Source organism: Triticum aestivum, chromosome 6A, assembly GCF_018294505.1.
Source record: "Triticum aestivum cultivar Chinese Spring chromosome 6A, IWGSC CS RefSeq v2.1, whole genome shotgun sequence".
Lineage (NCBI taxonomy): Eukaryota > Viridiplantae > Streptophyta > Magnoliopsida > Poales > Poaceae > Triticum > Triticum aestivum.
Genome location: NC_057809.1, coordinates 199,256,360 through 199,283,887, shown reverse-complemented (window position 1 = coordinate 199,283,887; position 27,528 = coordinate 199,256,360). Strand labels below are relative to the sequence as shown.

At 45.5% G+C, this 27,528-nt stretch overlaps 1 protein-coding gene across 13 annotated transcripts; it reads right to left on the bottom strand.

The window, feature by feature from the left end:
- Positions 1–2,053: 2,053 nt before the first annotated feature.
- LOC123127260 (uncharacterized) lies at positions 2,054–9,749 on the bottom strand. 13 transcript variants are annotated; one of them, XR_006462219.1, is made up of 6 exons: positions 9,508–9,749; positions 8,321–8,742; positions 7,855–8,106; positions 2,826–6,716; positions 2,583–2,747; positions 2,054–2,444 (listed from the first exon to the last, which is right to left on the bottom strand). XR_006462219.1 is itself a non-coding variant. In XM_044546886.1 (3 exons), exons 2-3 carry the CDS (start codon positions 8,717–8,719, stop codon positions 7,342–7,344), a joined length of 1,164 nt encoding a protein of 387 aa, XP_044402821.1. In that variant the 5' UTR covers positions 8,720–8,742; positions 9,508–9,749; the 3' UTR covers positions 7,135–7,341. The 13 variants fall into 13 exon arrangements, 1 of the variants encoding a protein (XP_044402821.1); XR_006462224.1 differs by having other exon boundaries at positions 2,886–6,716; XR_006462217.1 differs by having other exon boundaries at positions 2,054–2,747; positions 2,826–2,984; positions 3,056–6,716.
- Positions 9,750–27,528: the final 17,779 nt, after the last annotated feature.

Sequence of the window (27,528 nt, the reverse complement as noted above, 5' to 3'; positions counted from 1 at the left end):
CCGATATGATTGCGAAGGTCGGGATGATAACCAAGGCGTTCGTGCGTAGGGGGAGGTCATGACGGGGTGGACGAGTGTCGCCCTGTGATGGCTGAGACCGGTAGGCGTAGGTTCCCCGGCTCCTCCAATGGTGCCATCACCCTGGGTTGGGAGCCCTAGCGATTATGTTGTCGTGGATGACCTACCACGAAGAGGATGTCGTCGGTGTCATCAAGGCAAAGCCTTGATTGCTCGCATTTTCCTATAGCTCAACAACGCTCCACGACACGATCCAGAGCTGGTTGATGATGTTTGCGACCGGGACGCTCGGGGTAGCTTAAAGCCAATAGGCAAGTACTACAGTTGTCTGGAGGTTTCTAGCCGCAGTTCGGATGAACTCGGGCTCCTCGATATTGTTGATGTCGTTACCAGTCTCACGCTCGTGATCTGCAAGGGTTATGGTGGTTGAACACGTTTGGTGTCGAGGTCGATGTCGCTGCTCATTGGCCATGATTTCTCGCCACCGAGCCTGATGCGCGGCGGCCTCCTCTTTGTCCTTCTACAGTTGTATGTGGGCAGGGGCAGCTACAGTAGCCAACCTGATGGCCTCCATGGCCCTTATGGTGGGGTCATCCGCTGGCAACGACGTGCTGAGTAGCCACAGTGCTTCGTCAAACGATCAATGGGGTCATTTTTTGTGTGGCGAAGACCGAGGGACCAGCCCCAGGGGTCATGAAACCCGGGTGTCTGGTGGCCGGGGCTGAGAAGCCGGGAGGGCTTCGGTTGAATGATGTGGAAGCTAGGGGTGCAAAAGGATCGACGGTCATAGTAGTGATGACCGGGGGTGATAAAGCCAGCGCAACATTGCAATCCTTTGGCTTGTGGTCGTCGATGAGTGCACAGTTGGTGCATATCATGGCGACCAGATGGAATACATGGGTGGGCTGGTGGGTTAGCATGGTGTCGATGTCGTGTCCCGATCACATGATCGTGATCTAGGCCTCGATTATGAAGCTTGCTAGTGAAGAATCATCGTTCTTCAGGTCAAAGGTCGGAGATGGTGTCGGCGGGTATTTCATGGAAGCAGCGCTTGCAGCTTGGGGAAGCGGTGGAACGCAAAGTCAGAGGTCGCCATAGTGGTCGACGACGAATGCGAGCAAATGAAAATGGTTCGGGGGCAGGCGGCGCGTCGATGTGGAGTCGTCCTGCCTCATTCACAATGAAGATGAGAGCCGAAAGTAAAGCTCTGGCCCGACGCGTCACCGAGCATTATCATACATCCGATCTGGAGTCAGTCTCCCGCCGATACATCCCTTGACTGGCGCGCCAACGCCAGTTCTGGCCGTGGAGGCCAGATGCGCTGCCCACGTTGTGGCCGGCCTTCCTTCGATCTTGAACGAGGGGGAAAACCCCGTGCTCAGAGGAGGTGGTCCTGGCGATTGACACTGCCGACTCCGGGTTGGAGATGGCGGACATCGCCGTCGACAAGGGCGACAAATCCCAGACCTCTCGATGGATAGGGGAGCAGTTCCGCCTCATCATGGGCAGAGCACCTCGTGGCGGAGGTGCACCTCAAGGCGGAGCACGCGGACATTGTCGCCCCCACCGAGCTCTACGCCGACCAGGCCTTCATTGTGGAAAACACACCATCATCGAGGCAGTGGTGGCAAATAGCCGCAAGCTCTTCATCTGCAACCGAGAGCAAGAAGAGACCTTTGCGAACGAGGACGAGCAGATGCCTCCCGCCACCAACGACCATGATCATGAGGCCGACGGCTCCGGCTAGCGACTCCTTAGGAAGTATAGACTTTAGTATGTACTCCCTCTGTCCCATAATATAAGAACGTTTTTGACACTGTGCATAGTGTCAAAAACGTTCTTATATTATGGGACAGAGGGAGTAGTTTACAATTTTATTTTCAAATGTAGTTGCATCTCATTTTTATCTACGCATGGATGTATGAAATCTTCTCATTTTACGTTGCAGGCTTTTGTATGGATTTAAGGGTTCGTCAATAAGGGAATAAGGGGAATGGTTGCACGAACGGACAAATGGGGGCGACCGGCTGCCCAGTTCGGTTGAAGATGCACTTACTGATTAAATAAGCATCACCAAGTTATAAACACCTATTGTAATTACATTTAGTCCACCTTTCAGTCTGAGTGTGGCCCTTCAAAAAGAATTAGCTTGTGGTTAATCTAGGGAGCACCAAGTCCATAGAACTTTGGAGGAATTCTAAGAGGGGTAAAATCTTGTATAATTTCAGTCGAACATCTAAAGATCTATTTGTACAAAGTTGTGTGCTTTCGTTTAGGATACAAGGTTTTCTGTTCCTACGTTTCAGAATCCTGAATTTCAAAGGGGTCTTATAGTTACTCCTTGGGCCTCAGCAGTAAATGAATAGAACAAGGATCAATCCAGTGCATCTATCTTCTTTCCATGAGTTTTTTTTTCCTGTTCCTATCTATGAGCCAATCTGAAATCAGAATCTCATGGACAGGCTTGAATTTAATCACGTGAAATGCGTGAAAAAAGGACAGATGTCAAATCAATAGAAAAGACAAGTATGCCAGTGATCTTACTTAACAATTCCACATCTTACCCGCAGGCAGGCTGCAGAAACCCCATAATAGCAAATAAGAATCATCAATTTTGTGATAAGTAGAAGACTTTTGCACTGCATCCAGAGAAACCATACTGTGTCTGATCTCCCCTTTTCTTCATTGAGTATGGATACATACATATAACACTACATAATGCTGATCACCTGAAAAAGCATTAATGTATTAAAAAATGAGTGCACCTTCAAGCTAAAAGTAGTATATTTTGACAGGAGTTTTATTACCAAAGTATCTTCACAGATTTCCTGACACATGCAAGCCCTCATCATGAATTTAGTACTAACCCTCAGTGTCGATCATTCCTTCCTTCTTTTGTTATATTATGCTTTAGCCTCCTTTATGAAGTTATCCAGGGCTAGCCCTCCGTGTCAATGCCAGCTTTTCTAAAGAGAAAAAGATTTGCCATCATCCATGATTACAAATTTATGGGCACAAATGCAAGTCATGTACTCACGTATATCATCATATCAACCAGGCAAATTGGGTCATACCCAAATCTGAAATGTTCCTCCATGTCCAACATTACAGCTTAAGCTTAGGGGCAAGTGTGGATGTGCGTTCAGTCATGAACCTCAACAGCCATATCTCAACTTGTGGACGACTTGGATACTATAGCATCCAAGTATGAGAACCATCAGATGGATAAGCACCGTGGTAGAAACAACCTCACCGTACACTGATAGATGCCTGATGGCTGACTTCACAAAATTCAGATCATAGTGCTCCCCAGCCACATGGCGGGTCTCCTTGGATCTGTATGCAGCTGCTTTTTCTGTGTCATTGACATCCCCGATGGCTGAGCCACTGAAAAAGAAGCGTTGCATGATGAACAGCACCGCTCCAGGTGCTGTGCTAATGCATCAGAATAATAGATCCAGCCGCAAGGATACAAAACACGCATCCCCAGGAAAAGCAGAGATGGATCATCTGAAATAGTGATTCTAACTACTCATTTCATTTCAACTCGTTTCTAGGAAAGAAATAATCAATGCTATGTACCAGGATTCCAATTCATGAAACAAGTGGAGGAATATGCTCCACACCAAAAGGGACAGATCACGGATTAGACAGGAAAAGCTTTCTTTCTTACTCAGGGTACTCAGACCAATGACAAAGATTCCTATTATTACTATTATTACTCAAACATTACCAATACATACATTTTAAAATATCAAACCTCAATTCCAGAAGCTATTCATAGAATAGTATAAACACCATCGAAGATTAAGTAAAAAAACAAAATACTGAATAGCTCACTCCAAGCCTTTGGGCTGACCTGAGAAAGCGGAGCTGTGACTCAATCAGTTGAGCCATCAGAATAAAAGACCACCTGAACAATAGTACATACCTTTGCTAGAAAGCCTGTGAATGGGTTACCAAAACACAGCAGAGTGTGCCATAAAAATAAAGCTGCAATGGATCAGCATCAAGCCTGTTATATCCACATGTCGGCTGAAAACATACAGAAAGTGCCCATTTTCTTTGCACGTCAATATCCTGATAAGATCTCCTGAGATCAACTATGGCATTGCATCCAAGAGCACTTTTATCTATAGATGATCCCCAAATAGTTCTAGCTGGCACAATTGTAAGGGAACCACAGCACCTCAATCATCTGTTAGTTTTGTTTTCTCAGTGAACATCGTGTGCATAATTAAGTTGTAACGGAAAGCAACAAGGATACCATTATTCAAAAAGAGAAGTTACTATCATATTATAAAGAACATCAGAATTTTTTTAGTCCTAACATTTTTTTGTTACAGATAAGAGTACATAAATTTGCCCAGACCTTGTCTTATACCATTATGACCTTAGTATGTCTTGTAGACAGAATAAATAAATCTTTCACTACGAAAATGAAATGTATTAAATAAATATTCTATTGCCTCCTAACTTACGATGTCGCCTAGGTGAAAACTACAAGTCAGTAAATGAGAACAGCCAAGTAGCGTTTTGGCACCAGATTGAGATCATCTGGTCTGTGCCTCTAAGCTAATGTTCCATACCAAATGGCTTATAATCAAGGCGAGCAAATAAAAACTAGAAAGTTCTTAAAATGAAAAAGGTCAGTCTTGGTTAGTTTAGATTGGTTTAGCCAACAGACCAGAAGCAAGCACTCTCCAGTTTCCCTTTCTGCAGTATGTTTTCTGAACTCATTGTCATCAATTACAAAATAAAGATACTGCAGCTTCTCTTTTCGTACAAAAACTGAGGTCTTACCAATCTGAAAAAGAATTGCTGTGGTGAATCATGTCAGGCCTAGTTGGCTAGTACATCAACTTTTTTCATACAAAAAACAGTCAGAAATAGTCTCCACGACCCAAACTTCAAAGGTTTTTTTTGTTATAATCAAATATAGCTGTCAGGGAAAAAAATCCTGGCTAACAACAAGGTGCTATCTGCATGCTGCTTCATACAGAAGTTATACATCAAGAAATGTTTTGCGCCGTATAAATGAGAGTTTGTAAATATGAGTGGAAAAGTTTTCGCACATAGCCTTCTCAGCATACTGCATTTCCAATATGTAACAACCTTAATATCTAAAAAGCTTCGTATCGTGATGGTTGGAATATATATACATGTTTCTGTTGAATATTTTGCATTATTCTAGCCAAGCATACTGCAAATTACAGATTCATTTCACAAAAACACATCCAACTCATTAAATGTTCATTAAATATTTTGAATTGTTACTGGCCAAGCATACTACAAATTACAGATTTATTTCACAAAAATTCATCCAACTCATTAAATGTTCAGACAAGTGTGAAACATAAACAACTGTGCCAGTTGCTCTGGGGCAGGTACACTGAATGGTGTGCTTCATATCATAGACTGAACCAGTAGTGTCACAACACCACGCACAAATATAATTACATAGAGCGACGAAAAAAGAATATCTGTAGTATGGACAACATGACTGTAGGAGGATTAACAAGTGTTGCCATTACACATAGAAGTCATAAGAACATCCCAATGTTTTTTAATACAAAAGTGGCACAGTAGGACACAGACTAGGATTTTATACTGAGAAACTACAAGGGACATGTAGGTAAATCTGTAGACCCAACCTCATCCACATATCAGTAAGAAGGCCAAAATAAGCATTACTTTTCAGGTAAGTACTTTTACATTTATGAAATACAAAGGTAGTCTCCATAACTCCTTATAAGGATATCAAGAAGATCATGTAGTAACACATCTGAGTCAGCACTTTTCAGAGAAATACTTTACACTTGCAATATCTATCATGTATGAGAATTAACAAACCTACCGTAGAACTGCTGAGCCTGAGGATAAACAATATGCCTACTAACCTACTAACTTACCTCTCAATATCCACATCAAGTAAGTTGCAGGTGTAGCTCACTGTACATGCCAAAAACCAATAAGTCTACCTAGGGATAGTCTCCCTCATTCCCCAGAATGCGCCAAATAATCATTTAGCTGACATGAATTCTTGCAAAGCAAAAACCAGCTATTAACTTCAATAGATGAGCTTCCGAGACCTAGCATTTGAAGAGTACTGTCGCCAAGATAAATCTCTGAAAACTACTTTAACAAATCACATGTGCTATGACTACTATCTACTTTTATCGTCATATAATCCATACCTATATTTATTGAGCTTTTCAACTTAAACAACACAATTTTTATATTAATTTAGCGATTAATCACATAGATCGCAATGTGCAATTATGATATCCAATTCCTTCCTTTACCAACAGAGCAACATATCCAGATTATTGCACACTTAACTGCTCCTTTGTTTTCCTTGTTCAGGAAAGGACATGGTCAGAATATCCAATAAATGCTGTAGTAGTTCTCTGTACTGACATAAGCATTCTTTTTTGCAAACATGCTGCATGTTGAATATTACCATTAACTTATTTGTTCATTAATGCCAAGCCAAATTCCTGTCCAGTATCCTTGCAAAAGCTAGTAGAGCCCTAAAAGAAGCTAAAAAAGGAAGATATGAAACAAACAAAAAAAAATTGGATACGAACCAAAGTTTGATGGAAATTGCCACATTGGTCACCAAGTAAACCATGTGACAAACTCCTCCATCAACACAGACCTACCGAAGGATGCTTTACAAGCCTCCAACTTCGGCCCTGAAAATGCATGAGAAGCATCAGATGACATCTTTTCCTATTATTTCTGTTACAATTGCACACCATCGGTGATGGCTTCTAATGCTATGAGCAAAGGTGTTTAACAAGCTAGGATGTTGGTCAACTGTCAGGTTACACATCTATAAGATGTAGGAGAAGTTGAAAATACACCAGCATATTCAAAATGGACAGTTCAAGTAACATACTGAATACATGGAAACTTGTTTGCTGAGCATGCAGAATAATAGAACAGAAATTTCATTGCCATCTTAAGTCACTCAATTACAACCACGTAGCAGACTGGGGGGATTCAATTACCACATATCAATGGCTTTGTCACAGCAGCAAAAAAACAACACAAGATAGTAAGAATTAAGAAGACAGCTGGTTCCATTATAGAAAGAGACCTTTGACTCAGTGGGGGCAAAAGTTGTACTGAAAAGTTTAATAAATCTATCATACAAAAAATTCCCCTTTCTACACGGTTAATACAGAGCGTCAAGTACACCAACAAGTGACTGGTATCTTCAGAGTCCACACTAACCATAAATCCACTATTCTGAAGTAAGCAATATGACAACATAACAAACAAATTCTAAGCCTCTTCATTCATAACTTTTAATGGCTATCTAGAACAAACTGCAGAGTTAGCCAAATTCCTTAACTCTGATAAATGTTCATCAGTAGAGATGTTCAGTGTAAGCCTCAGATTAGTCATCAAAGCCTCTTGCTCCCAGCTAATTGATCCATAAGCATATAGTGCCATCATTGTTGCACGATAAGCATGCAACTCAAGCAGATGGGTTTCTTCCCCCAGACCACCTTTAATTGGAAGAGGTGATTCAGTTCCAGATACAGAAGCTTCATCATCATCATCAGTCCTACTACAAATATCTCCACTGTCGTACTCCTGAGGATGTGCTTGTCTATAGGGGCTACCGTAGGGATTGCAACTACCAACAGAGGATGCGGCACTATCAGTATCACTATCTTGAGTTGTTACAGAGGGATACTGATAATCAACATTAGCATTAACCACTGCAAGGTTTGTTTTAGGAAAGCCATTTGCTCTGTTATTTAAGGAATCATGCATGCATTTTTCACCCAGCATTAAGCATGGGGAATCAACAGCATCTACCTTATCCATCAAATGAAGAGAATCTCCAGGACCAAGATGTTGGCGTCTTCCATCTCTGCGAGAAGTCTGAAATCTCTTAGTAACTTCACTGCGCTGCATAGGGAAAGCTGATGCAGCAGAGGTTTTCCTCTTCATGCCTCGAGACATATTGTCTTCAAACACATTCTTGTTCTTTAATAGAAGATGACTGCCCCCTGAATTTCCACCTTTTGTCCGACTCCTGTGTGAACCAGCAGCACATCTTGCAGAATCCTGAAAGTAATAACCATGGCGTTAGCGAGTTATTACTATATACCAGACACTGAAGACTCTCTTCAAGCACTACAGTATATACTATTTAAAATGGAAATAAATAAGGCTGTGTCAACTGTTTGCCATAAGTTGTCCATAATTTCCATAACAGGCATAACATAGAAGCTTGTGCAACAATAATAAGTATTGGATAATTTGAAGGGGTGAACTGTACCTTTGGAAGAGCAACCCATTTGCCATCTTGCCAAAGCTGCCTTGTCCTAAGGTTGGATGCATCTACCCTCAATTCTAGGGAGGATCCGAGGAGCCTGACAAGATAGTACTCATGACCAAGCAATCTCACGACTTCCACAACCTTCCATGAATAGCTGTCGAAGACTTCAAGGATGTCGCCTGGGACCCAGCACACCAGACCATCTGGGGACGGGGGAGAAGGCCTTATCACCTTTCTTGGAACCCTTTCAATGGCCAGACTACCGTCAAGCAGACATGGATCATAGCTTACGAGATAGGTGTGCCCATTGCCAGAAAGGATCTCGGCAGGCCTCCAGGAACCGAAAGGTGCCTCCGCCTTCTGCAGTACCTCCACCTTGCCTCCTTTGCGGAATTTCATAGCGCCTTGCTATTTGCCAAGCACTGTTGCAGGTAGATCACAAATTTTAGTAACTGAGCCAATGTGTTCTTAAAAACAAGATACAAGATCTAAACTTGTCAAGCAGTATTGAACAAGATAAACTAATAAACACAACACGGATGATACCATCACATTCAAAAACAAATTCATCATAGATCAGAATGGGATTTCTGAAGTGTATTACCAATTTTTTATGTTATCTTGCACATCAGAACCTTACAGTAAACTGCAACGATTGCACGTGCAGATTCAGTGCAATCGGATGCATCGAATCACCAATCCATAGGACAACAGATAGACGAACTGACTGGTTTAATTACTTAGAATAGTCGGACGAGAATACTTGACATGAGAAATTGCTGCGGCACAAGTATCCTCTGCAGCAAGTAATCAAGGAAGAGATTAACCGACGTATCGCCCACCAGATCAACGATAATCCATGGCGGACAGTTGAAGCAGACTCGCAATCTGGATTACCAGGCCAGAAATACTCCTAGAGGAATTACGGGCTCGTACATCGACAAGAAACAGATCGAAGAAACTAGGACATCCGCACAGCAGAACGATCTGTCTATTCTAGTGAGTTCCCGAACAAGCACCTTTGAACTGGGGGCCAGGAAACTATGGCGCTAAGTCAACCAGCTAATCAATCAATGCGATTACTCTCGCCGCCGCCTCCATCCCCGCATCAAAAACAACGCCCGCCCCAGACTCTAGAAAGAACGACAAAAAATTCAAAGACGGAACAGGAGGAAGGGGGCGCAAACCTTGCGATGCCGACTGCGGCCGCGGCCGGGAAGAAGCACGGAGAGAAAATCCGAGGAAAGGCTCCGCCGCGCGCCCAGAACTCCGCCCTGATTCTCCGCCCCGCGAGAGATTAGACGAAGGAGAAAACCGGAGAGAAATCGTGAAGCGGAAGAAAAAAGGGAATCCGGAAATTAATTTTCTTTAATTAATTAACCTGGGAGGGTTGCGGATTTTATACGTGTGTATCGAGGAGGGGGGGAGGTCGCGTTGCGTGGTGGCGCTTTCCAGAGCAAGGCGACAACTGAAGCCGCATCTCGGCCGTCGGATTGGAACTGCCGTCCACTGTGCTCTCGGTCCACAGCCTCGGCGCCCGGGCCTTTCCGTCCGATGCGGATCGGGCGGCTCGGATGGGTCGCGCCCTTCCGTGGTAAATTACCAACCCTTTCTTTTACTTATTTTTATTTAAGATAAGATGAAAATTATCAACCCTTTCTTGGGATGTCCGTTACGGTGCGTATGGTGTGCGTGGCTGGCCGCCATGTGGCGTCGAAGAAGAAGAACAACGTTTGAAATGCACAAACATATTTGGATCGTGCGCGGTTTTTGTCAAGGATATGTAAACATATGGATCAGATGCATGTCAAAGTTTGGACGGGGAAAATGCTGGCCCCATGATAGCTGCTGCCAGAGCTAGAATATGGGATGAAGTGAAAACTGCTTGTAAATTTCGGGTAACAGATAGTTATACTTAATAATTGTGTGTGATTTATGGTTATCTTTTTTATGTTTTCATTAGGGATAGGTTTCCCTCTGGCCGGCAGTCGCTTGCGCGCCGCAGGCTCACACTAGATCCAACGCCTCAATTTAACTACTTCTGGTCCACACATACAGATTCGTTCGCCCTTTTCCTATTCTTTATCTCCTTCTTTCTCTGGCCCTCCCTACCATGGCTTCTTCTACCTCGTGCTGCCCTCGAGCAGAGCAACACATGCTCCTCCGACATGGCCCTTGTCGGCCCCAGCTTCGCCCACCCCTAGCCCCTAGGCTGCCTTACCAACGCCGCCTCTCCCCAAGCCACCTACACCCTGCGCCACCATCGTTTTCGGTGCTGCTCAGGGAAACAGCTGGCCACAACCACCATCGCTATAAACAGTGAGCTCGGGGGTCACCAGTGTGCGGCTGGCACGAGAGTTGCTACAACTGGCGTCGTGGGGGATGTTATGGCTGTTGATGCGAGATGTTGGAAATAGGCAACAGAGGAGCTGCGACCCACAGCAGAATTAGCTAGAACCAATTACGGCGAGGACATGACCCACAAAGGCGGTGACAAAGTTTTTGTTGCAACCCGCATCAATTTTTTCTACTATCATTGTCTGCTTTTGCTACCACCGGCATCGGCATTTGCTACATCATTCACGATGTTGATGCAACCCCTACGACGGCGACGATGTTTTTTGTTGCAACCGGCTATGGCGAAAGCTACCACCGGAGACTTTTTTGCTACAAGTATGCATGGATTAGCTACGAGACATGACGATGGTGACAATGCTTGCTGCAACCGTTGTCAGGTTTGCTACGACTGGCGTCGTTCTTTGCTACATACTTCATGGCTTAGCTGCGACGTGCGTTGGTGGCGACGACGTTTTGCCTGCAACCATCGTTGAATTTTGCTACATCCATTCATGGCGGTGCTTCCACACACACTGGCGGCGATGACATTTTTGTTGCAACTATCTTTGGGTTTTGCTACGACCGACGAAGTTTTTGTTACATCCATGCACAGTTATGAAAGCGCGGGATATCTCTCGGGGATGAATGGGAGATTTTTACAAATTCGAAAGATTTTGACAAATATCAGAGTCACGAAATAGTAACAGAAGGGAAACTAAATCAACACAGTGAAGCAAGATGGGCACACATGATAGATACAGATGAAGAACATGCAATCATACATACACATAAATGTAAACATGAAGAACTGAAGGAATGAAACACATACTGATGAATGTCTTCAATTCAACGTCTTCAATATGCAAGACACAGATTCTTCAAAATACAGAAGTACTGAAAGTAAAGGATTGAGGAATTTGAAACCAGGATGGCTCGGTGATGACACAGTGATTTTTTTGACCAATTCCAGTTGTTGTACCAACTATACATCTGGTTAGGGAGGCTAGATTGAACTTAGAGGACACTTAGTCCTCACCTTATTCCTCTTGTGCTAAGGTCACTTAAACCTGACTAATCACTCGTGGCAAGTCTTCAAGGAAGACTTCCGAAACCTTCACGGGCTCGTTCTATGGCACTCCACAAATTCTTCTTGGGTGCTCAAAATATGACGCCTAACCGTCTGGAAGAATGACAGTCTTTAAAAGTAATAAGCATCAGATCACACATGACAATCTCTTCAGTGATGCTCAATCACTTTGGCTTTGGGTGATTGAGTTTTTCCCCACTTGGGTTTCTCTCAAGTTCGTTGATAATCCCCAAGTGCAAGGAATCATCGTAGAAATTTCCAAAGATGAAAGTGATAAGTATGGAGTGTCGAACCCACAAGGAGCTAAAAGGTAAGATTAATATTCTCTCAATTCCTATCTACCACTGATACGACTCTACGTACACTGGTGCGCGTTGGTCCTAAACAAACGATTTTTAACCCCTTTCCACGATGGCAATCGGAACCGTCGCCAAGTGAGTGTGGGTGATAGGGGGGTCCTTCCCACACGACCCAGAAACCGTTGGGGATATGCCCTCCTGGCACACACGCTCGGCAAAATAAGGTCGTGTGCGACCGGCGAGCACTCAAATACAGAAATACGTACAGTAGTGCTCAAAAAATACAATTATACAGGCGAAATCATTTCCGGTCGTAAGTACATCCCACACAGTAAGTCACCACTAAACGTTTCGTTTGTATATACATCCCACATAGTCACTACAAGGAAAACATTTGCGCAAGGTGACGTAACGCAAACAGTTTTGAAGAGAATGTCGTGTGTGATTGTTCATTGATCCAACACGGTTTATTCCTAGAAACTGTGTGCGTTGCTTGAGGCCATCGCACACAGTGATTTCTCATTAACCGTTTGCAATAGGAAAACCCCAATTAGCAAGCTAATTGGCCAATTAGCGGGCTAATTGCCCTATTATTAATAGTCTATTTACTAATCTAATTGACATTCATATTAAGCACATAATATATTCCATTTCCATATTAAGGAAGCAGGATTTCATAATTGAAATACATCAGAGTACAACATAATATAGCTTCAGCACTCAGCTACCCCATTACACAACTACACCAGCAACAAATTTCACATGCAATATCTAGAACCTTTTGAAATTAGCATCATAGACGGTACATAGAGAGATGCATCTCATCTGGAAAACTGCTGAAGCGGAAGATCCTTCATTCATGTTGAAGGTCTTTGCAACTTTAGGCCAGTGCCTGTGGATGATTGACGTCCATCCTTTGACCTCTTCAAGAACACTTCAATATTGAACCGTGGTTGTTGTATGAAAACTTTCCTCGCCTCCTGACCATAGAGGTGGTTTGAGAGGTAATCATTAGTGAAGCCTAAAAACAAGGATGTGCATAAATATCTTCTCTATATTGGAAATGGGGCAAAGGAATACAAAAAGGCAAGGTGTAATAGTTATTACCATCTTATAAACCTTAGTGCTTCCCATTGTTTCCCTGCAACACATATAAGGTAGTTAGTCATCAGGTTAAGTAAGGGTTCGCATGCTATCAGTAAAATATGTTGATGATAAATAAGCACATTGCAGATTCATCAGATTAATTCAAGCCACATGGAAAACCCATTTATCCAAACCAAGCATGATTAAGAATTAGGAAATATAGCACTTGTATATGTTTCTCATGTATTAAGTGCAGCCAAATTTGATTTATTCCTCACATGGTATACAATAACAGAATAAAGGCACAACAATTGAACATCGCATTGCAGAATTGAACCAAGTAGTTAACTAAACAACACAACAAATGAACCAAACATTAACTGAGCATCACATTGCACAATATAACATACTCCTAATAGAAGATCAGACAGTTAACCAAACCAAGCATGCTTAACAACTTGGAAATATAACAATTGTATTTGTTTCTCATGTATTTAGTACAACCAAATTCGATTTATTCCTCACATGGTATACAATAATAGAATGCAGCCACAATAATTGAACATTGCATTGCAGAATTGAACCAAGAAGTTAACTAAACACCATAACAAGTGAACCGAGCCATAACAAATGAACCAAGCAGTTAACTAAACATCAATTGAACAATATAACATACTCCTAACAGAAGATCAGACAGTTAACCAAACCAAGCATGCTGTGACGCCCCCGGTTTGACCGTACACTAATCATACACGCAAATGTGTACGGTCAAGATCAAGGACTCACAGGAAGATATCACAACACAACTCTAGACACAAATTAAAATAATACAAGCTTTATATTACAAGTCAGGGGCCTCGAGGGCTCGAATACATAAGCTCGAATACACAAGAGTCAACGGAAGCAACAATATCTGAGTACAGACATAAGTTAGACTTGTTTGCCTTAAGAAGGCTAGAACAAAAACAACATCGATCGAAAAGGCAAGGCCTCCTGCCTGGGAGCCTCCTAACTACTCCAAGTCATCAGCGGCCGTCACATAGTAGTAGGCACCCTCGGGGTAGCAATAGTCTTCAGTGGTGTTGTCGGGCTCCTGGGATCCGTCATCTGGTCGCAACAATCGGGTACCGGGGAAAAAGAGGTAGCAAAGCAACCGTGAGTACTCATCCAAAATACTCGCAAGACTTACATCAGATCTAAACTAAGTATGCATCTGTATCAAAGGAAAGGGCTGTACCTGTGGACTAAACTGTAGAATGCTAAAAGAGAAGGGGAAGCCTAGCCTACCGAAGACTAGCATCTTCAAGCATCTTGCAGCATATAGAAGAGTACAGATCAACATAATGTAAAGCAGTAGTGTTATCAACCTCGGCCAGAGATCCTTTCTCGACTCCCTGCGAGAAAGCAATCCCAGAGCCATACTATCCATTTCTCATCACAATCCAATTCTCATCACAAGTATCCAGTTCTAGTTGTATCGATCGGGATACAACTCCAAGTGTCTGTTACCATAGGACAGGCTATCGATAAATGTTTTCTTCCCTGCAGGGGTGCACCAACTTACCCATCACGCTCAATTAACTCCGGCCGGACACACTTTCCTGGGTCATGCCCGGCCTCGACCAAACAATACGCTGCAACCCGACCTAGGCTTAATAGAGAGGCCAGCACGCCGGACTAAACCTATGCCCCCAGGGGTCATGGGCCATCTCCCCGGGAACTCCTGCACGTTGTGTACGCGGCCGGTGAGCAGACCTAGCTACCTCCTTCAACAAGGCAGGAGCTTACGCAGTCCAACCCGGCGCGCGTCGCTCAGTGGCTGACGTCTATTAAGCTTCGGCTGATGTATATGACGCAGACCGCCCATACTATGCCCACATGATGGTTAGTGCTATCAGGCCAGAGGCCCCTCGGATCAAATATCCAAAGGAGATATACCCCGCGGGATGACCCGGCCAGATGTATAACCCGGCCGGACTTGACGACTCACTAATGACCCGCCCTGACTGGACGACTCACTAAGTGACCCGCCCGAGCCTGGCGACTTATGGGTGACCTGGCAAGCGGATCAAAGGAGCGACAAGACCCGGGCGCCCAAGAGGCTCAAGGCCCAGAAGGCCGGCTATGTTATGGTAGGCCGGCTTAAGAGGAAAGGCGTGAGGAATATCTCCTTTACGAGGAAGCAAGACCCGGACTTGTAATCAACTTGTAAGAGAAGATAGACTAATCCTAGTCCTACTAGGACTCCACATGTAACCCGCCCCTTTAACTTATATAAGGAGGGGCAGAGCTCCCCAAAGAGGGAGAAGCAACAAGAAACAAGATCTAGGGCTAGACACCAAGAGGAGAGCCGGCTTACGGCGACTTCCTCATAATCATAATGAGACCTAGCCACAAACAGCTGTCTAAATCTTCGTCTTGTGCGTTGCGTCTCTCGATTCCGCTCAACCCCTTCAAGCTACCACATAGATGTGTTGGCCTCGCGACTAAGTCCTTACACTAGGACATCTGCCGTGACAATTCCACGACAGTTGGCGCCCACCGTGGAGCTCGTGCACGGTGGTGTTGAGTTCTTGGAGGGATATCTTTTAGGGATTGAGAAGTTCGTAATTTTTCGGATGAAGAAGAACCGATTTAGAAGGATCTACAGCAACTGCGAGTTCATCGGTCAAGATTGAAGAAGTTTCCGCAATGTGTATAAGATCGAGAAAATTTAGGGTTGCCGAAAGCCAGCGGGGGATATTTTTAGTTGTGCCACGCCCTCAAGCCGCCGAGACAGGCAGGAAATCAGTCTTGCCGAGATAAATTGCCGCGTCATGTGGGCTATTAAAGCTGGCAGGTTCCGTCAACAGGCGTCATATGTGTCATCTGCTAGTACAAGCGGCGATTAGGATAGCTGCTTGCGGCCACGAGTTCGTCAGATCAATCTACATGAATCAAGTATCTGCCGATCGACTCAAAACCCAAAGCCTGATGGATTCCCAAGTTATTTCACGTGAAAGATTTCTCAACTAGTAGTACGAGTCCAAAAGCTATATGGTGATGTACTACCATCTGACATGAGCTAATGATGAGTGTCAGGTTCTTGAGGCCAAAGGAAAAAATAATGATAGGGAAAATGATGGACGACCAAGAAACAGAAACGGCCACGACCTGGATTCTGCTGTTGCTTGCGCAGCCTGGTCTCCGAGCCGGTTACGATTTCAGCAGCCTCGCCTCCGCTTCCGAGTCTTCAAGCCTTGAGCCACCCTTTTCCTTTTCCTACAGTCTGCTCGTACGCCGCTACGGCGGCCGTGCCTACAAGTTGCTGCCCCAGCAGATCCGGAGCTGCCTTCTCAGGCCGGGTCAACCATCCGTTGCACGCAGCAACACGTACTTCTACTATTCCTTACTACTGTCTGTGCAAGCAACTACATGACCAAATTCACAAGAGGAAAGAAAATAAAAAAGGATCAAGTCCCCAGAATGAAAAAGGACAGAAGGGAGCGCACATAATCAGATCAACCAAGCATCTGCTATCTTTTTTGTCTTACTACGTCCAACATTAGTATCGGCGTTCGTCTGACAAAAATACCAGGTGCTACCCTTCTCAGTTATTCTTAATATACTTTAGGTTACTCCGGCAGGTAATATTTTTTGTGTAGGGTAATTATTCATTACAAAAGTGGCGTCAAAACTCGGATACGGAGCTCGCCAGCATGATCCTACACTAGCGTTCGTCCGAGCCATGCTGCCCAAGCAAAGCGTTGCGGTCGATTCACCCGTTTACGCCGGCATACAAACGCCGCGGCTAAGTCGCCCGTCTACGCCGGCTTACAACACCGCGGTTGACTCGCCCGACCGCGCCGGTTTATAATGCCACGTCCGGTTTTTTCTTATAGTAATTTTTCACCGGTTGAGACGCCCGAGGAAAATTCTAGGGTATAGTCCACTACAAAAGTGACGTCATGCCATGGAAATAAGGCTCACACCGGTTTACGACGCCGTGGCCGTCTCTCGCGTCCGCGCCGGCTTACAAGCGAGGAGGGCAACTTGCTAGTCCGCACCGGCTTACAAGTACCGCCGCCGACTCTCTCATCCTCACTGGTTTAAAACACCACGACCGACTCATCTGTTGTTCGGGCAAATCAGGTGATATTCATCTAAGTTTATTTTATTAAACATATTGTTTTCATCAAAGAACAATTGCTTTGGTCTGTATATTTTTATGTGCAGCAAAGGTGGTGCCGTGTTGTGCCTATGAAGTGTATGTCAGCGCCATCACGCACCGGCGTCTGCGCCCGCTTACTGATGGAACAGGTGTGCGCAAGTCGCCGCCCGTGCAGCTTAACCTACATCAACCCGCCGTTGCGGTGTGAGCTGCCTCTGCCATGACCTGTATAGCCTCTTTGAGTCACTGGGGCCCTGCGACCCGTGTCACCGGAACTGAAGAAGTTTCATTGAGCCGTCCCGCGTTAAAACGTCACACGTTGAACCGCCGCCTGCCCTCGGGTCGACTCACGGCCGTTTCAAGCGATTCAAAGTTGCCGCCTCCACCGCCTCAACCGCGCTGCCACTGCAGTTTATGAGCCGCCGCCCTGGTGATGCCTCCGTCTCGCTGCCGCGTCAACTCGCCGGAGCCACGTTGAGCCGCCCTTGCCACTTTGAGCCGCTGGGGTTATATTAAGTCACCGGTTTGCCTGAGCCATCGGAACTATAATGAGTCGCTGATCTGCCTGAGCCACCTCTGTCGCGATAAATGGATCATCCATCGTCCAAACAAATCAGGTGCTATCCAGCCAAGTTTGATTTATTAGCACATGTTGTTTTGTCAAAGAACAAGTTTATCTTTGCCTTGGTCTGCAATATTGTTTATGCAGGGCAATTACTTATGACAAAAAGTGATATTATACCGCGGAGATGGAGGCACGCCAACATTTTTTGGCACAGGTGGTCGTCGTTACTCAACGGACTCCCGCACCGGCTTACAACATCGTGGTCGTCTCCCACGGCCGCACCGGCTTACAACGTCGTGGCTGTCTCTCACGACCGCACCGGTTTACAACGCCGCGGTCGACTCTCCCGTCCACACCGGTTTAAAACGCCGCGACCGACAGATCTGTCAGCACCCGCGGCCGACTCGACCGTAATTGATTCCAGTTTCACCATGGTGATCATCAACTCCGCGGTCATAATTGCTGACCTGACGCACCAGGTGAAATCCATCCAGTATATTTTTATATTATATATTGCTTTTTCTATGGAAGAGAAAATACTCTGGTTTGCAAGTTGTCCCATGCAGGATTCAAACCGGTCTATATTACGGTTAATTATGAAGAATCTCAAGCCAACTCCTCAAGTCGCCTCGAGACTCGGGGGCTATGATGACATGACTCAGTAAATGATTGCCAGTTTAAAGTAGATTCAAGAACTCCGGGTCATTGCAAGAAAAAATAGCCCGGCCCCGGAGGCTACTGTCTTTTTGACGAATATTTAAAGGCCGTCAGGAAATTTTCGGCTTAAAAGAAAGGATTTGGTTCAAAATCTGGTTCAAGGTAAACCCGTTTCCCACAAAGCTTGAAGCCCTCAAATCCGGTTTAAAGTTCCGGATTCAAAAAGATTTAAATCTCTCGCAAGTTCGAGTTCTCAGAAAAATTAAAGGTTGCCAAAAGAACTTGCTGCCATGATGCGCGGTTCGAACTTGGATATAGGCTTATCTTATTATGATCACTTGGGGGCTTCCTGCTCATCGAGCATAGCTATCAATACCCTCTTGATCGGCGCAATGCCAAAATTTATATGGTCACTTGGGGGCTTCCTGTTCAAACATAGGTCGTATTCGAACCAAAGAGAACATAGCTGTCGATACCCTTTTGATTGGCAAACTGCCGAACCTACTTGGGGGCTTCTTGATCGTATCCGAATCATAGCTCAACCCCTTTAGGAATCGACGTGGATCGTATTCGAATCAGCGTTGTTAAACAACTCTCAAGGTCATTTGGGGGCTTCCTGTTCAAACATAGGTCGTATTCGAACCAAAGAGAACATAGCTGTCGATACCTGTCGTGGAATTGTCACGGCAGTTGTCCTCTTGCAAGGACTTAATCATGGAGCCATCGCAGCTAGGAAGCTTGAAGGGGTTAATCGGGACAAAGGACACGCGAGGTTTATACTAGTTCAGCCCCTTATGGTGAAGGAAGGCCTACGTCTAGTTGGGTTGGAATTGCTTGATGTTTCGATGACCAGGGAGCGAGATACGCTATGCCCGGTTCTCGATTTGTTGTCTCTTGCCCTAAGCCGCCAGCGGGTCGTCCCCTTATATACACGGGTCGACGCCCTACGGCTTACAGAGTCCCGGCCGGCTCATTAACAGTGTCCAGCTCGGTGACTAGTTACTTCTACCTTACAATACAAGTCACGCCCTCATGGTGGTTTATCACCATGGGCCATAAATCGCCTGTGGGCCTTTAGACCCTTTACTGAACCGCCATCTTCACGTCTTGGTCTTGGGCTTTAAATGGGCTTCTCTTTGCGTAACCCGGCCCCTCCTGGGCGGCTTACATAAATAGTTATATCCCCAACATTAGGCCCCAGATTGATTTGAACCGGTTCATGTCAATCTTTAAAAACCTTATGAACTGGCCTTCAGTCTTCTGTTTTGTGCGGAAACTTTAACCCGCCGTGACGTCATCATCTGGATCCGGGTTAAATCTCCGTGACGTCATCTTCAATAAAACTCATATTTTATTCCGTCATATCCTCCAACGGATCTTTGCCTTTACTGACCATCCCGAAAACTGAGGCGTTGGGGTTGTTGTAAAATGATATTCCATCTCCTCGTTTCTCGCACCGTCTTGGTCGGCCCCTCCTTATAAATAGATGCGACCTAGGTTTTTCATTTCCTTTAGTCATCTTCCTCCTCGCACCTCCTTCTTTGTTGCTCAAGCTCCGCCGCCGCCGCTGCCGTCGACCCCCTCGTCTTCACCGACTCAGGCCGCTGCATCACCCTGAACTTGACCGGAAAATGACGGCGACCCTCCGCAGTTCTTCCGCATCTGTGAGTTCCTCTTTTCCCCCTTCTCAGATCTGCATTGAAACCGTCTTGAGTTCGTCGTCGTTCATCGCCGCCCGACGCAAAACCTCCATTAGCTCTCACCTCCAATGCCTTGTTTAAATTATAAAAACAACTTAGAACTGCTACGGAAAATGTTTGTGCTTATCCTGTATGAGAACAGATCTCATTTCCCTTGTTTTGGAAGCCTTCTGTGAGTATATGAACTTCTCTGTACTGTTTTTAGATCTAGAAATAATTTCCTTTCCAGAGCATCGTTTGATCCAAAATAATGATGGCAACTTGTGAAACCTGTTTGTTCCACACTTAGCCAAAAAACTGCGTCTGTTGACTCTGTTTCAGCCATAGTAGTCCGCGTAGCCGGTTTAAGATAATACCGACTGTCAGCACCGCTTGCCTCTGGCGACTTAAGAAAACCTTAATCATCTTTAATACCCGCAGCTGTTAAACATTATCACATAGTTACCTGCATGTCATTAGGCCCCTTCTTAAGCCGCCATCTTAAATAACCCAATAATGTTTATTCTCCGGGTTATAATGAACCGGAAAAATTTCCTTTATCTTATTGTAGGCTTCAATTTACCCAATTGTAACACCCCGGATGTAACTTTCCCAATTTGTACTCCAACTCTTGCCATTTCCGGCGTTAAGTTAATTTATTTTCTCGGGTTCGGGTTTTTGTCTCCGTGTGTTGTTATCGTTGTCATGCATCTCATATCATGTCATCATGTGCATTGCATTTGCATACGTGTTTGTCTCATGCATTCGAGTTTTTTCCCCGTTGTCCGTTTTGCATTCCGGCGCTTCGTTCTCCTCCGGTGGTCATTTCTACCTTTCTTTCATGTGTGGGGATTAAACATTTCCGGATTGGACCGAGACTTGCCAAGCGGCCTTGGTTTACTACCGGTAGACCGCCTGTCAAGTTTCATATCATTTGGACTTCATTTGATACTCCAACGGTTAACCGAGGGACCGAGAAGGCCTCGTGTGTGTTGCAGCCCAACACCCCTCCAATTTGGCCCAAAACCCACCTAAGCCTTCTCCATCATCTAGAGCGTTCGATCACGATCGCGTGGCCGAAAAACCGCACCTCATTTGGACTCTCCTAGCTCCCTCTACCTCTATTTAAAGTCCCCTCCCGAAATTTTTCGGATCTCTCCACCCCTAACCCTAAAATATCTCCTCCGCCGCCGCCGGACACGTCCGGACGGAGCGGACGTGTCCGCTCGCCGCCACCGACCAACCGCGCGGTGCCACGTGGCACCCCGGCGCCCGCCGCCGCCGCGGCCGGCCCTCCTCCACCGCGCCCCCCCGCCGCGAGCTCCGCCGCGCGCCGCCGAACCGCCCGCCGTCGCTCCTCCGCCGCTCCGCCGCCTCCCCGCCGGCGCGCCCCGCCGCCGCACCGGGCCGCCACGGCCGCCGCCGCGCTCCGCCGCCCGGCCGCCACCGCCATCACCACCGCCGCCCGGCCGTCTCCCCCTCCTCCGGCGTCATCCCCGCCGCCGGTGAACAGTGCCTCGGCCATCCTCGAAGTCCGCGCCCGGCCAGATCTGAGATCTGTTTTTTTTTTCGGGTTGACTTTTCTCAGAAAACCCTAATCCATGTGCCTATCTTCATCATGCTATAACTTTGCATCCGTAGCTCTGATTCATGCATATAGCATATCAAAATGTTCATCTCAGAGAGTACATCATTTCATTCCATTGCATCATTTTCATTTGAGTTCATCTTGATGCCCGAAATGCTGTTAGAAGAGGGCTACTTGAGTTAATTGTCAGATCTGCTACTCCATTTAGCTTTTTGTCATTTTTGCCATGATTATTGTGTGCATGATATGCCCATGAGTTCTACATATGTTTTGTTAAGGGTTTTGCCATCTTTCCAGAGGTGCAACCCATGTATTTTTGTGATAAGTGTGGTGACTAGCACAAGCTCGCAAAGTGGTGCACTTAGTAATTCTGATTTCAGGGACTTAGCATTTCCACTAAGTCCTTGTTCTGTTTATCTCATGATGCCATATGTTCATGTTGTTTTCTAGTGATCTGTGCCTCTTTTGAGGATGATCAGTAAGGATGTTTTATTAATCTTGTAGTTCTCTATCCATCCATGTCTTTGTTTGCAATTATGGAGCACCCTAGCTTGAGTCAATCGAGATCTACTTTTGCTACTTTGTGAATCTGGGCAGATTGTCAACTTGTTTGCAATTTTGCCGATGATGTTGTAGTTGATCCGTGCATGCTATGCTATTGTTCTTGCCATGTCTAGCTTGCATTTTGTGTATTCTTGATGGATGTATGCTTAGCTTATCATGACTTGCTCCGTAGTGAGTGCATCGAGCTCGTAAACATGCCTACTTGAGATATGTTTCAGCATGTTCCAGCTTTCACTAAGTCTGTGACCTGTTTATGTTTTTGCCATGTTCACATGCTTGCAATTGTATTTTTCTGATCCCTTTTGGCTCAAGGTCACTAAGGGACTTTTGTTAAGCTCTTTGAGTAGCTCCATGCCATACTTTACTTTGCCATGTTCAGGTCCTGTAGCATGTAGTTTTGTTGCTCTGAAGAGTGCTACCTGATCTGAAATTCCAGACAAGTGTTAATTTCACTAAGTCTGAGATCTGTTTGCCATATGCATTTTTGCCATGCTTGTTTGAACCTGTTAATGGATGATTTGGCCGTAGCTCAGTGCTAGACTTTTGTTAAGCATCTTGAATGCATCCCTGCCATGTATTTTGTTGTCATGTTTGGGTGCTGTAGCATGTTCATCTCATTGCATTTAGATGGCTACTTGCTGTAAATCGCAGACCGGTGCCATATTTGAATCGCTTGCCATTTCCAAACCGTAACTCCGATTCCGACGTTCTTTATATCGTTTTCAAGCGATTTCATCTCATCTTTCCAGTGGCACACTTGGATTTCCAAGTTGAGGCCAGGTTCTTGCATTTCCTGTCATATCTTGCATATGCATCCCGCATCGCATCCCGCATAGCATATCATCTTTGCATCATGTGGTTTGATCTTTGCACGTGGTTGATTGTGTCCTTGTTGCTTGTTTGTCTTGTTTGGGTAGAGCTGGGAGATGAGTTTGCTAACGAGGAGCCCGTTGAGTTTGCTTTCGAGGATCCAGTCAACTCTGACAACTGTGCAGGCAAGATGATCATACCCTCGAAATCACTACTATCTTTGCTATGCTAGTTTGCTCGCTCTTTTGCTATGCCAATGCTACGATGCCTACCACTTGCTTTCAAGCCTCCCAAATTGCCATGTCAAACCTCTAACCCACCATGTCCTAGCAAACCGTTGATTGGCTATGTTACCGCTTTGCTCAGCCCCTCTTATAGCGTTGTTAGTTGTAGGTGAAGATTTGGAGACCGTTCCTTGTTGGAACATTTATTTATTTGTTGGGATATCATTATATTGCCATGTCATCTTAATGCATCTATATACTTGGTAAAGGGTGGAAGGCTCGGCCTCTCGCCTAGTGTTTTGTTCCACTCTTGCCGCCCTAGTTTTCCGTCATATCGGTGTTATGTTCCCGGATTTTGCGTTCCTTACGCGGTTGGGTTATAATGGGAACCCCTTGATATTTCTCCTTGAGTAAAGCTTTTCCAGCAATGCCCAACATTGATTTTACCATTTGCCACCTAGCCTCTTTTCCCTTGGGTTTCCGGAGCCCAAGGGTCATCTTATTTTAAACCCCCCCCGGGCCAGTGCTCCTCTGAGTGTTGGTCCACCTGTCAGCTGCCTGGCCACCAGGGGCAACTCTGGGCTGGCCTACCCGTACCTAGGACAATCTGAGTGTGCCCTGAGAAAGAGATATGTGCAGCTCCTATCGGGATTTGTCGGCACATTCGGGCGGTGTTGCTGGTCTTGTTTTAACCTGTCGAAGTGTCTTAAAGAACCGAGATACCGAGTCTGATCGGAACGTCTTGGGAGGAGGTCTATTCCTTCGTTGACCGTGAGAGCTTGTCATGGGCTAAGTTGGGACTCCCCTGCAGGGATTTGAACTTTCGAAAGCCGTGCCCGTGGTTATGGGCAGATGGGAATTTGTTAATGTCCGGTTGTAGATAACTTGAACCTTAACTTAATTAAAATGAATCAACTGAGTGTGTTACCGTGATGGCCTCTTCTCGGCGGAGTCCGGTAAGCGAACACGGTGTTGGAGTAATGTTTGTGCAGGTGGTTCTCTAGTTTCTCGCTCGCGCTTTGCCTCCTCTTCTCGCTCTCTTTTGCGAATAAGTTAGCCACCATATTTGCTAGTTGCTTGCTGCAGCTCCACATGTTTACCTTGCCTTACATATAAGCTTAAATAGTCTTGATCGCGAGGGTGCGAGATTGCTGAGTCCCTGTGGCTCACAGATTACTATTACACCAGATGCAGGGCCTGATGATTCCGCTCCAGGAGACGCGTTTGAGCTCAAGTGGGAGTTCGACGAAGACTCTCAATGTTACTATGTTTCCTTTCCTGATGATTAGTAGTGGTGCCCAGTTGGGGGTGATTGGGACCGTGTCGCATGTTGGGTTATCTTTTATTTTGGCGCCGTAGTCGGGCCATTAGTGTTTGGATGATGTAATGTTATTTATGTACTTGATTGACGTGGCGAGTGTAAGCCAACTATGTTATCTCCCCTTTATGATTTATATTACATGGGATGTTGTGAAGATTGCCTAACTTGCGACTTATGCCTTCAATGCGATTATGTCTCTAAGTCATGCCTCGACACGTGGGAGCTATAGTCGCATCGAGGGTGTTACACCAATGGGTCCCATCCATTGTTACAGAGAACAAACTGTCCGAGTTTGTAAAGTCTGGCCATCTGCCCAAGAAGGATGTCATGTATTAATTGTGCTCCTGAACCGTCTGAAGAGAAACCTCAACCCAAGGAAGGGAAGGTGATCATTTTTACCGATCACATGAGCCGGGGATTTGCTCCTCCCGGTTCAAAATTCTTTAGAGACGTTCTGCATTTCTTTGACTTAAGACCTCAAGACATCGGGCCCAATTCCGTGTCAAATATCTACAACTTCCAAGTTTTCTGTGAGGTCTACCTTGGAGAAGAACCCAACCTACTTTTGTTCAGGGAGTTGTTCTAATTGAACCGGCAGAATGAGCACGCCAACGGACCCAGTCTAGAACTTGGTGGCATCTCAATTCAGCGATGGAGAGACTGCCTTTTCCCTTATGCTGAACTGCCGAGTCATCCAAAGGATTGGAAGCAAACATGGTTCTACTGCCAGGACACTTCTCCGGCTGGTGAAAACTCGCTTCCCGGCTTCCGCACCTTGCGCCTTGAATCCAACCACCCACTGCCGTACAAGTTGACTGCTATCGACCGTCTGTCACTCACCCCCACCATTAAGAAAATCAAAGCTCTTTTGGGGAATGGTTTAGATGGCATCGACCTGGTCCGAGTCTGGGTTGCTTGGCGAGTGATTCCGTTAAGCCGCCGCCCCGGCTTAATGTGTACTTACTCAGGCAAAAAGGATGACCCACTGCGTCATAGTCCTGACGACTTACCAGATGATGCGGTGGAAGCTACAACCCAGTCTTTGCTAAAAGAGGGCACGGTGACTAGTAATGCCTTTGGCTTACTTCCTTTCTGCAAGAAGAACCCGGCCCCTCCAGTGAGTTATTATCCTCCACAATTATCTTTATTATGTTATACCTTACCTTTACTCATAACCCTTTATCCTTATTCATAGGCAAATAGCGACTTCTGGAAGGTCAAGTATGACCATGAGGCTGCCAAACAAGCCAGAGCAGCGAAAAGAGCCGAAAGAAGAACCGCTAAGACCGGTACTTCAAGGAAGAGGAAACCCAGCGCCTCAGATATGATGAAACTGGATGATACTGAGGATGATGAAGAAGAGGTAACTCCTAATTCCTCTGACTCTTTTATCATCATGTTATTGACATTAATTCCTTTCAGGGGGATACAGGCAATAGCCAAGCTGTTGAAGAGGTAACTATAATCTCCTCCGACTCAGAGCCTTTACCGAGGTTGAAAATCCGAAGAGTGACCCGGAAAGTAAGATTTTCACATCCTTTAGCTTACCAAGACCCTCAATTTCTTTTGAAGCGACAGATTTATGAGAGCTGGAGGCAGACCCGGACCAGCCAAGACGCGAAACTCTCCTCCGTCTTACCTGATGTGACCAGGAAACGCCAGGCTGAGGTTATCTTCTGATTTACACCTTTTTTCCTTTGGCGGGTTTCATTTGTCAGCCTCTCAATTCTTATGACTCCAATTATCAGGATATTTCACCTTCCTCCGGTGAGTCTATGCAGTCCAACATGCCAGCCTTCAAAACTGCTCCCGGGTAATATGAACTTGTTGTACCTTATGCCTTATTTTACTCATATTTTTTGTATTTAACCTGTCTACCTTTTCCACAGTGTGCAAGTAAAACCCAGCAAAAGGGCAAAAAAGAATAAGCCGCCCCAAGAGCCGGTTGTGACTGAACCAGAGCTGGGCACAATCTGCTCCTGACGCCTCTGCTCACGAGCCGCCACCTCAACCATCTCATGATGTTCCTATATCTTCCTCTGACCCGCCTACTGAGCAAACCCTCAACGATTCTGGTAACCCGGAGGCTCCTAGCCCCGCCAAGGCAAATGATCCGGAAGTTGAGATTCTCAAGACTCAGTTTGTTGAGCCGGCATAGCCAACTGTACTTGCCAAGTGTTGTAAAGAGGAATTGGTAGAGCGCCGAAAGGCCAAGCTGGACGTCACTGACTATACTCATTTGAGTATTGGAGAGATCGTCTCCGGCTATATCAATCAAGTACATAGCAGCCGTGACCTGGAAATTGACATGGTGAAGCAGATACAGCAAAAATCTGAGGTATGACTTATGCTAGCTTTCTTTAACCATACTTACTGTACCAGCCCCCAAGTCTATTGCTTATAAGTAAATATGCTGTAGACTTTAGAAAATTGCCTAGCACTGCTTATCCGGCTTAGGAAAAAGATATTTAACCCGGTTGTAGCACTTGCAATACACATTAGCCCCCAAGTGCCAAACATCTTTGCTTGCAAAGTGCTTGGGACTTAATTTCCATGAGCCGGAGTAGTAATTGAAAGTTCTTCAGTATACATTAGCCCCCAAGTGTCAAGTACCTTTGCTTGCAAAGTGCTTGGGACTTAATATTATTTACCGTAATCTTGACTACTATCCGGTGCAATGCAGGCCATCCGAAGTCAATTTGAATCGGAGATTGTTGACCTGAAGAACCGCGTGGCAGCCCAGGAAATTGAAACTCAAAAGGCTAACTCCAAATTTGAATTCAGCGTCTCTGAACAAGAGAAGCTGAAGAAAATTTTGAATCGGAGAAGAAAATTTGGGCT